Consider the following 11,286-nt stretch of genomic DNA (forward strand, 5'->3'; position numbering starts at 1 on the left):
ACTGTGAAGTGATTAACTACCCCGATCGGAATGAGAGTTACCTGAATCGAAACTACTATCACTTGAGGGTCGATTTTTAACTGTATTTGTAACCCATGGCGTCGATCCGATGTTATCTCAGGATATACAACAACCAGACACTGAAAGGTGACTTTAATGTTATAGATAGTATGCGCTTGGCTAAGAAGATCACAACATTGCCATCCGGAAGTATAACGGACCAACACACAAAACTGTGTGTAACCATGAACTTGTGTATCGTCCGGTTCATACAGTTTAGTGAGAACTACTCATAAACGTGGATGGCAGAAAACAATATCAAAGTCATGAGTGACGCCATCTTCGTTCTATCCATAAGAATAATTTTTTAAAACTTGAGCTTGAGCTTTTATATAGCGCAATATCCACTAAATGTGCTCAAAGCGCTTTACAAAGGGTCCCTAACCAACAGCAACACGTAATGTGTAGAACGAGACGTGACCTGACGTCTTTTAGGCGATATTACAATTTTTTTTTCCGAAAGAGAAAACACTGTTAAAGGCCTGGTACTCATTTTACACATGAGTACGGTGAGAGAATGTGAGTGAAAAGCCTTTTTCCAAGGACTATACTATGCGCCGAGCAAGGCTCGAACCCGGGGGCTCTCGATCCTAAAGCTAGTGTCATACTATAAGACCACATCATAGCCGCACCCGGAAATTTGAAATCTACTGGTTTTGCTCCGTAGGTGATTTGTATCATTCTCCTGCATAAAACATTTGAATTTAGTTCAACTTGCATATTTTTCTCGACTTTCAAGACAACGTCCATTATCTAAATCACCCAGACCGACGTCTCCATATATGCAGGTCTGGCATCCGAACATCCTTATGGGCCAAGTTCAACATTGTTGTACTGGACAATATCTTGCGTCGTTTTTTTTTTTTTTTTTTAAATTTCCATTACAACAATGAGCCTATCCCATAATAAAATTGGGTTATCAGACCTGTATATAAGTGTACCTCGACCCTGACATAATGCTAATGACTGATAATTTGTGACCCTTCGCCTCAAATCGGTATTATGTCGGGTTGGTTAAAATATTGAAAACTGAATTTATAGCCAGAAATATCAAACTTGTGTTGAGTTAGTATATTTTACTGAAGAGAATGGATACCATATTTTAGGTTGCTAATGCCAACAATTTACATTTTTGACCAGTTTAACATTTAATTCGTCTTTTAAGCATATGGTTCGTTCCGACATAATTCCGTTTTGAGACGATGGGTCACATTTAAAGTGACGGACGGGTCACCTTTTGGGAAGGAACTGTACCACCGTGACGACTGTGAAGGGTTAACAGCTAATCGCCGTTTCTCGTCAAACAATCTGCTGAGAGTCGATGGAATGCGACCCCAGCTTCAAACAGAATTGATACGTTATTATAGATAACCGGCTCAAGGCTCAATATCGATCTGCTTAACCAGTTAAATGCTGTATTGTGCGGCTATCTATGTGGTCTAGTGGTATGACAGTCTCTTTCGGATCGGAAGGTCCTGGGTTCGACCCTCGCGCTCGGCGCATAGTTGAGTCCTTGGAAAAGGCAAGAGTGTAAGAAATATTTTATTCTTCCCCTCAATCGATTCCGATTTCGTCATCTCTGAGTAAAAGACATTTTCAAAATTTTTTAGACGTCTAGATAATTCCTTTATTTATTTATTCACTTTTTTTCAAAATTCTTACTTTATTACAAATGATTATATTAAACTTGATATCATTACGCGTTACAATTTAGGGAGAGGGTGGAATATTAAAATGTTATAATACGATTCTAATTTTAACCTTCATTTTATATTTTGTAATTCTAACCGCCATTCCACTACATTTTGTAATTCTAACTTTCATTCTGCTACAGATTGTAATTCTAACATTTATTCAACTACATTTTGTAATTCTAACCTTGATTCTACTCCATTTTGTAATTCTAACCTTCATTCTACTACATTTTGTAAATCTTACGACCATTCTACTACATTCAGTAATTCTTACCGTCATTTTACTACAATTTGTGATTCAAATCGGCATTCCACAGTATCTAATCTGTAATTCTAACCACAATTCAACTACAATTAGTAATTCTAATAATCATTCTTCAATATTTTGTAATTCTAACGATTTTTATTCTAAATTCAATTTTTGGAATTTGGTCCATCTCGATAGAATACAGGATAGAGAAGAAGAGTTATATATAAAATCTAAGATTTTTCCAATCGGATTTTTAAAATTAAAAAAAAAAAATGTCATGAAAAGGTAACTCTTACCGTGGTGGAAAAATGTTCTGACGGTGTTGGCCTCTGTCAAGCCTTTTCCTTTCAGGGCAACAAAATGACTAGGGCCCCCTGGCCTTTCCACTTGCTGTTTATATAAATCCAACATATACTGAGGAACTGCTATCCGACTGTTGATTCGGGGTCTCTCCGTAAGGCCCGCATTTTTCAAAAACGCCTTCTCCAAAGCGTCCAGAACTTTCTTATCCTTGACGGACGCTGTGAGTCTAAACGGCTTTTTCTTGGGTGGGATGAGATCTTTTTGTGGTGATATTGACGAAGTGGCTGATGGTTTGGTGTGTGTTGAATGTTGTAGTTGTTGTTGTTGTTGTTGTTGCTGTTGTTGTTGTTGTTGTTGAGGATGTTGCTGCTGCTGTTGTTGATGTTGTTGTTGTAATCCTTTGGTTTGGGAAGTCCTCGATATGTGATTATGATTCTCCACCTTGGATAAATCAGAATCTACTTCGTGTAAATAAAATAGTGGATCGTAAGAGTGTAAAGAAGATGTTTCAGAAGGTGAAAAAGATGATGTTGACGATGGTGGTGGCGGTGATGATGATGTTGAAGACGACGACGATAACGTTTTGGTTGGGATTGAGGAAGCTGACAATGGCTGGAATGATAATGAGGGAGGTATTGGTTCTTGTGCTGGGACGTGTTGTTCTTTCTCTTGTAGATGTATCTGTGTGTGCCGTTGGTGTGTAGTGTGTAGTGTGCTGTCAGCGAGAATGAGTTGTAGTACCGAGGCTAGAGTTGACAGGATCACGATTAGACGACAGGGCGATCGAATCATAATGGTCCGGGCACCTGAAATGGAATAAAATAGAATAAAAATATTTAATTGATTAACAATAGTAAGTTTAGTTTAGAATACTGATAGATACCATCAGAAAGAGGCAGTTACGGTTTCTGGGACATGTGTGGAGAAGAGATGGAATAGAAAAGTTGGTAGCATCTGAGATGATAGAAGGAAAGAGAATAAGAGGAAGACAGAGAATGACATAATGGGAGCGATCTATATTCAGGTTTTCGTCCAACCAAGTCATCAATCACATGATTTGTTGCTGTACAACGATTGGATATTTCTTTTAAAATGTAAACACTCTGCTTTGCTTGTGAAAGTTGTTATCATACCAATGTGTTAAACTGAACAAAATTACGAATCGTGATGTTAGATATTTCGAAATCTGTGAGCACTTTTCACTAAGAGGGTCATTTTGAGCAAATTTTGCAATGTGACCAATGACCTTGAGCACATGGAAAGTTAATATAGATCATGCCCATTTAAATAATCTAAGAATGGCCAAGAGTGATTTTAAGAGCAACGCAGACTTCATGCGAACCGCAGAGGATCGTGCTACGTGGAGACTGTAACGTGCTCAAGAGTACAATTAAATAACAATGTGAAATTGAATGTAAGCTTCAATATAATATACGAAAACAGATAAAAATGGACGTCTCGGGTTTCTACTTTATCAACAAACAGGATGAATGAAACACTACAGATGAATGAGATAATGTGGTAATGTGGCGTTGTGACAACGGCTATTGTGGCCCTTGTGGCCTTTTTATGAGGTAAGATATTTTGGACATGTTGTCCGTCGAAAGAGAACTGTAATCTTGAGTCCTCAGATTATAGACTGCAACCACTGCATGCACTGATTTACTCTGGTAAACCACGCATTTAAAATTTTGGTCAGAAAACTCGACCTTCAAATAACGATCGATTAAAATAACCCCCACCTTGTCAAAAACTACAAATTCGTATATCTGATAATTTTTTTTAAGTAAAGGATTACAAAACTTAATATTTATTGACCAATTATTTTTAAATTATGCAAAATACCGGGGTCCCGATAGCTCAGTTGGTAGAGTACTCGCTTCACATGCGAAGGGACCGAGATCCACCCCGGGTGCAGTCGAGATTTTTTTTCTTCTGATCTCCTGTCCACCCAGCAGATATTGGGTAGCCGAGTCTGTAAATTTAGCGGAAAGTACTTTGCGATAGACTAGCGACTATCCAAAGGATAGCAAACAATTGCTATTGTCCGTTTCACGCCATAGAAACCGGGATAAACTCAGGCTTCATGGGCCGAATGGCTCTGAAGGATTATTTTTTTTTTTTTAATGCAAAACACACCAAAGGATGCAAAAAAAAAAAAAAAAAAGGGATGAACAATCTTTTAAAGCTTTGTTTGGTGTTACATTTGTCATTTCTATTTCACAATAACAATTCATAACAACACTACTTTCCTACCTACTGACGCCATTTTGAAAACAAAGTGGAGAACGTCTGACTTAATACCACTATCGCACGCTGGGTCACAAATGAGAAAAAAATCTCTCATTTAATACAATTGAGCACATTGGAACCATCAGGAAAAAGATAAGCTTATAAAACATTCAGGGCAATTATTCTAGGAGGCAAAGAACACAAATTAAATATGATTTTCTTCTTAAACTCACTCCAAAAAAAAAAAAAAGCGATTTTCTCTTTGTTATAAAATAATGGACTTAGCGAGTTTGGAAATTCATCTTTTCCTTATCAGTGTCCTAAAAAAAGAAAACAGACTTTTTTTCATGGAATTTGATTTTGTTTTTGTTGTTGTTTTTTTTGTTTGTATGTTTATGAACTTTTTTATTTTTAATTATTTTTTTTTTTTTTTGCTGTCTATTTTAAAAAATATTTTTTTTTGGGTTTTCTTTTGTTTTTTTGTTTGTTTTTGTTGTTGTTTTGTTTTTAGTTTTATTTATTTTCTACAAATTTGATTTTGAACGAATAAATCAGCCCAACACAATAATACCAATTGGAGTCTTTATGTCACATTATTATGGCGATAACCATAACATATAAAACATATCATCTTATTATTGTATTTTTGTTTCTCTTTCTTTCCTTTGTTGAATGAAGTCGTTGTTGCAATGTCCGCGTAGTTTGTTTGAAGGGCTTGACCCCATGTCGTGAACGTGCTGGGGATTTAAGTTGACAGGTCACCATTATGTGTTATTGTGTGTGTGTGTGTGTTAGTACGTGTGCGTGTGTTTGTGTGCGTGTGTTTGTGTGTGTGTGTGTTTGTACGTGTGCGTGTGTGTACATGTGTGTTTGTGTGTGTGTGTGTTTGTGTGTGTGTTAAAGTTGACACGGACCCTTTCTTTGATGAATTACAACAAATGTGACCCATCCCCTCAAGACAGTACAATGTCGGGGTGAACCAGATTCTGATGCCCCCCCCCCCCCTCCAAAAAAAATATTTTAAAAATCAGAAAAAAAAGAAGTTATGGATGTTAAATTTATAATAACTTGAGCTTTATACCGTACAGTATCCACGAAACGTGCTCACGGCGCCTTGCAAAGGAGTCCCTGGCCCAAAAGCAAACAAACAAACAACAACAAACCCTCTCAAACCTGGGACGTTGCTAAGTCTGAGCTGGTTGGTAAGATTAATTTTAAACAGAAAAATTTTGCGTTTCTTCAGTTAGGGCCTTAATTTTGTTAGGATTGTAACATTGGGGACTTTCGGGCATAGCTGGTAATTAAACAAGTTGGCCGTTCAAACTTAAAACATCTATATATATATATATATATATATATATATATATATATATATATATATATATATATATATATATATATATATTTATTCATTCTTTTTCTTTACTTTTCAACTACATAAAGATGCAGCTTCTTTTGGAATACATTATGAAGCATTGTAAACATTTAGAAATCGTAAAAAGAAATATTCTTAAAATTGGATATTTGTTTGTTTTCTAATTGATTTTTCTTTCCTTCTTCTTCTTCTTCTTCTTCTTCTTCTTCTTCTTCTTCTTCTTCTTCTTCCTTTTACCTTTGCCATCACATGAAGACGCAGTATCCTTGGGAACTCGCCTCGAACCATTTTCCGATACTTCATGGCACAGAATAAGATCCACCTTATAGAATAAGAATTACGGCGACCAACTCAAAAAAATAACACAAAACCAAAAAGAAACAACAAAAACCCTGAAAATTCCCTGTCAATCCGCTGAATTTGTTTTACAATTCTTACGCTTTGAAGACACAGAATAGTTCCACCCTAATGGGATAAGAATTGCGGCTAATGGGGGAAAAAACAAGGATAAATAATACCAAAATACCCCAAAATCTCAGTCAATCCGTTGAATTTTGATTTTCAATTCTATAAACGTTTTACGACCCAAATGGCTTATGGATCACATTGTACAACAATGAATCAAAGAAATTATCCCTTGTCATATTTTGACGTTTCAAACATTTCAGGTCAGTAAAATCCAATGAATTCCGGTTATATTTGAATCGGATATCGGAAAATAAACAGCGCGAGGTTTGGATTTTCTCATTAAAACTCAAATTTATCGTATAAAACGGGAATTTTCTTTTTCTTTCTAATCATAATTTGTTAAAACGTATAAAATATCAAATATTATTATATACAATTTTACACATAATGTCATGAAATAAAATCACACACTTCTGGATGACCTGTGTATTTATATTCGCCTTTTATGTTCAGCACACCAAAGATTCCCATGTTGTTTTTAGTTCTCTTCCTTCTCACTACACACATAGTAGCAGCTAAAGAAAACAATGACACGTTTTCAATATAGACATTGAAAGCAAATTTAAGACTGAACTATTGTCATATCTTGGATGTCAAATAAAACCCAAAATAATTCTATCTCTGCCGTATTCTGGATCAATGAGGAAAAAACCCATATATAAAAATTTGGCCAGAAAACTCGCCTTTAAATATCGATCGATTTAAATGACTCTCATCTTGGCAAAAACTCTCAAACCCGGGACTTTGAAGTCCAATTGATCCAATTGGATGAACTTAGAGAATACAACACACTCCTCCCTTTCTTGACTTATTGATGCAATACGTTTAGGTAAAAGACTCACAACATCCGCCAGCCAAATAAAACATACCCAACACACAATACTGTGTGTAACTTTTAACATTTATAGTCTGATTGAGATCATTTAGTAAGAACTAATCACTAATAGGCCGTCTAAAAGTTATAACAAATGACATCAACTTTTTTCCTTCTATTCGTCAGCTTGATTTGTGACGTGATTTTCTTGGCCAATGTCAGCCTATTGCGTGAATGCGTTTGTTAACTGCTTCAGTCCCTTGATCAGTGAATGTGTAATAATTACAAGTGTCCACTCATGATATAGGACAGAAATCTCACCAGTGTGGCTTGCTGTTTTCTATGACATGTATGGATTGTGAGTTTCATTCATTTGTAGAATCATCGAGTCCTTTGAAATATTGTTTACTAATGAATTGCCTCGGTAATACGATTCAATAGTCTGATGTCACGCCGCCTGGCAACGGCGGCCATCTTGGTTCTAAACAAAGATAATCATTACTTTTTATTTTTCATGCTGGCTAGAACTTTTCATATGCCTTGTGATCAGAATGTGTAAAATTCAAAACATGATCAAATTTATGGGGTTTTTTTTCCTCTGGATACGCTTTTATGCTCGCCGGAGAACTATTTCATACGAGCGTCCGCCATTGTTCCGATAGTTTAGAGCCAGTGTTACTAAGTTACCATGCGTCATTGGGAAGGAAGTGACGTTACGACTGTTGAAGAGTATTGTTCATTGTCTTGGTCACAACCAATGGACACAATCGGTGACAAACGCATTTATACATACATATATATATATATATATATATATATATATATATATATATATATATGTGTGTGTGTGTGTGTGTGTGTGTGTTTGTATATATTATGGTCTATCGAATGGCTGTCTCGATGACATGCCGACAATATTTTTTTTTCTTGGAGAAGCTATTGTAAGTAACACCACGTGGTCACGGTGTAACCCGAAGTAATCGGCGCCATGCTATGCATGACATTCGTGAGTGTATCAAAGTACATACATATCATTTTAACCAAATAATTCGATTTACACATGTATTTATCACATGTCACGCTCAATGTTTGACCGATTATTTTTAGCGTCATGATTCAGAAATGGGAGCTTTCTATAGATAGTATGCAGTTGACGTCACTCAAGCCTTTGTTATTGTATTTTGCCATCCGCGTTTGTGAGTGATTCTCACTGAACTGTATTAACCTGACTATAAAAGTTCATGGTTACACACAGTTTGTGTGTTGGACCGTTATACTTCCGGATGGCAATGTTATGAGCTTCTTAGCCAAGCGCATACTATCTATAAGCGCATACTATCTATAGATAGTATGCGCTTGGCTAAAAAGCTCATAACATTGCCATCCGGAAGTATAACGGACCAACACACAAAACTGTGTGTATCCATGAACGTTTATAGTCAGGTTAATACAGTTCAGTGAGCATTACTCATAAACGCGGATGGCAAAAAACAATAACAAAGATCCGTGTGACGTCATCTTTGAACTATCTATAGATAGTTCGAAGATGACGTCACTCAGAGGTCTTTGTTTTTGTTTTTTGCCATCCGGGTTATGAGTATTTTTTGCCATCCGGGTTATGAGTAATGCTCACTGAACTGAATTAACCTGACTATAAACGTTCATGGATACACACAGTTTTGTGTGTTGGTCCGTTATACTTCCGGATGGCAATGTTATGAACTTCTTAGCCAAGCGCATACTATCTATATTCATGTTTTCGTCCAACCGAGTCATCAATCACTTGATTTGTTGCTGTCTTACGATTGGCTATTTCTTCAGAAATGTAAACACGCTGCTTTGTTTATGAAAGTTGTAAACATAACCATGTATCAAGCTGAACAAAATGACCTATCGTGATAAAAATAACTGTGAACACTTTTACACTATGTGGGTCACTTTGAGCACATATTCCAATGTGACCAATGACCTCGAGCACATGGAAATGTAATATAGATAATGCCCATTGAGAGGGAAAAAAAAAAGATAATGACGCTTACCCCGTCTACTGCAGTTGTTGTGAAATAGACAAGAGATGACCACTTAATCATTATGTAGATATATCCAAGCTTTGAATAAGATGCTGCGTCGCTCTTAATTAACTCCGCCTTGCACATCCACCAACAAACTCACAATGTGTGTGTTTCTTTGACTAACTTCAGCCCACTTCCACATCATGAGTTATATTTCTTATATTCGTTCGGGTTTGTTTTTTTCCTTTTATAAAAATATATCGTGTAATTTAACATTTGTTTAATTTTTAAAAAATATTTATTTATGTTTAATAAGTTTATGTTTTTTTTTGATCTTTTGATTTTCAAAGGAGAAAAAAAATTGTGTTACAAAATAATCTATGCCAATATTATCATTGTCTGCATGGAGAAACACGTTTGATGTTCGAACCCCGTCCCAGAAACGGTCGCATTATTTGCGTAGCGGCATTGCGTTGCGTCGTCGCAGAAATAAGCCAGACCTGGGATCTGAGAGGAGGGCTTTGCTAACTGTGTGACGCTATCGTAAACACAGACGATCATCGGATGTAAACAAGACAATTTTATCCCCAGGGAATCGCAGACAACACATTGTACTCGTACACGGACGACGTGCTGAAGGTTGATCGAAATTAGAACCCGGGGTGAAAAAAAAAATGAATCACGGAAGACAGGAAAGTCAGTTTTTTGGGGGATTAAAAAAAAAAAACAAAACAAAAAAAAAACCACCTTTGAAATTGTTAAGAAAAGTAATAAAAATTAAAATAATAAATAATAAAATAATAAATAATAATAATAATAATAATAATAATAATAATAATAATAATAATAATAATAATAAGTAGTAGTATAGTAGTAGTAGTAGTAGTAGTAGTAGTAGTAGTAGCAGTAGATAGTAGTAGTAGCAGTAGATAGTAGTAGTAGTAGTAGTAGTAGTAGTAGTAGTAGTAGTAGTAGTAGTAGTAGTAGTAGTAGTAGTAGTAGTAGTAGTAGTAGTAGTAGTAGTAGTAGTAGTAGTAGTAGTAGTAGTAGTAGTAGTAGTAGTAGTAGTAGCAGTAGTAGTAGTAGTAGTAGTAGTAGTAGTAGTAGTAATAGTAGTAGTAGTAGTAGTAGTAGTAGTAGTAGTAAGGGTTGCAACATTGATGATGGTGATGCCACCATGCAAAACACATAAATAATATACGCCAGATCATGATCCAAAAGTCGTGGGTTCAAGCCCCAGTACAAACGTTACTAACAGTAGAAAAGCACATAGGAATCATGACCTATATTATTATATTATAGGTATGGCCTAGCCCTTTTAGGTTTATTCTCAGAAGACTTTCTGCTTTAGCCCTACCCTGGGTTTCTTGTTACTTATCTTTCCATCATTCCATATCACTATGGAAAACGCACTTAAATTAACAACCACATCCATGCTTCATTATTGTTCGTCATGATTTCCCTTTCTTTCTCTTTTCTTTTTTTTTTTTTTTTTTTTTTGTTTGTTTGTTTTTTGTTTAATTCTTTTAACGAAAAATTCAATTTTCAGCTCCGAGTTAATTCGACAAACACAACGCTTTGAAACTGCACGTAACAAATGAAGGAAAGAATTTTTATTTAAAATGTCGATATTATTGTTACAAACTCTAAATTAAATCATTATAGGAGTAATTCTAATCGTAAACTATCTACAAGAGATGAAGTGAGTTGGAAAATGAAGAAGACAATAGAGAATAAATTTTTTTGGCGGCGGTGATGGGGATTTGAACCCGCGACCTTACTGGTACAACAAACTCCGCCTGGCCGGTGAGAGCGTGGCTCATACGGTAGAGTCACGCTCTCGCCGGTCAGGCGGAGTTGTCGTACCAGTAAGGTCGCGGGTTCAAATCCCCATCACCGCCGCGAAATTTTTTTATTCTCTATTGTCTTCTGGCATTTTCCTACTCACTACATCTCTTGTTGTTACCAACATAAGTGCCTGCTCCACTCACTTTTCTGAATTAAACTATCTGCATGTGACTTTACAAAACCTGATTGTTGTAATGGAAATACTAGCAAATCAACGTGAATTATAACCC

At 36.0% G+C, this 11,286-nt stretch overlaps 1 protein-coding gene across 4 annotated transcripts in view; it reads right to left on the bottom strand.

Moving 5' to 3' along the window:
- Positions 1-11,286, bottom strand: part of LOC144962503 (bone morphogenetic protein 2-like) — a 125,039-nt gene that overhangs the window by 20,178 nt on the left and 93,575 nt on the right. For 3 of the 4 annotated variants that reach the window (XM_078895501.1, XM_078895502.1, XM_078895503.1), the window contains one exon: positions 2,301-3,113. In XM_078895501.1, the coding sequence (XP_078751627.1) occupies positions 2,301-3,113 (813 nt within the window). Of the gene's footprint in view, positions 1-2,300; positions 3,114-6,151; positions 6,246-11,286 lie in introns of those variants that run through there. The other variant, XM_078895504.1, reaches the window with a different exon arrangement.

Source organism: Berghia stephanieae, chromosome 1 (assembly GCF_034508935.2).
Source record: "Berghia stephanieae isolate SIO BIC M18660-M18661 chromosome 1, UCSD_Bste_1.3, whole genome shotgun sequence".
NCBI lineage: Eukaryota > Metazoa > Mollusca > Gastropoda > Nudibranchia > Aeolidiidae > Berghia > Berghia stephanieae.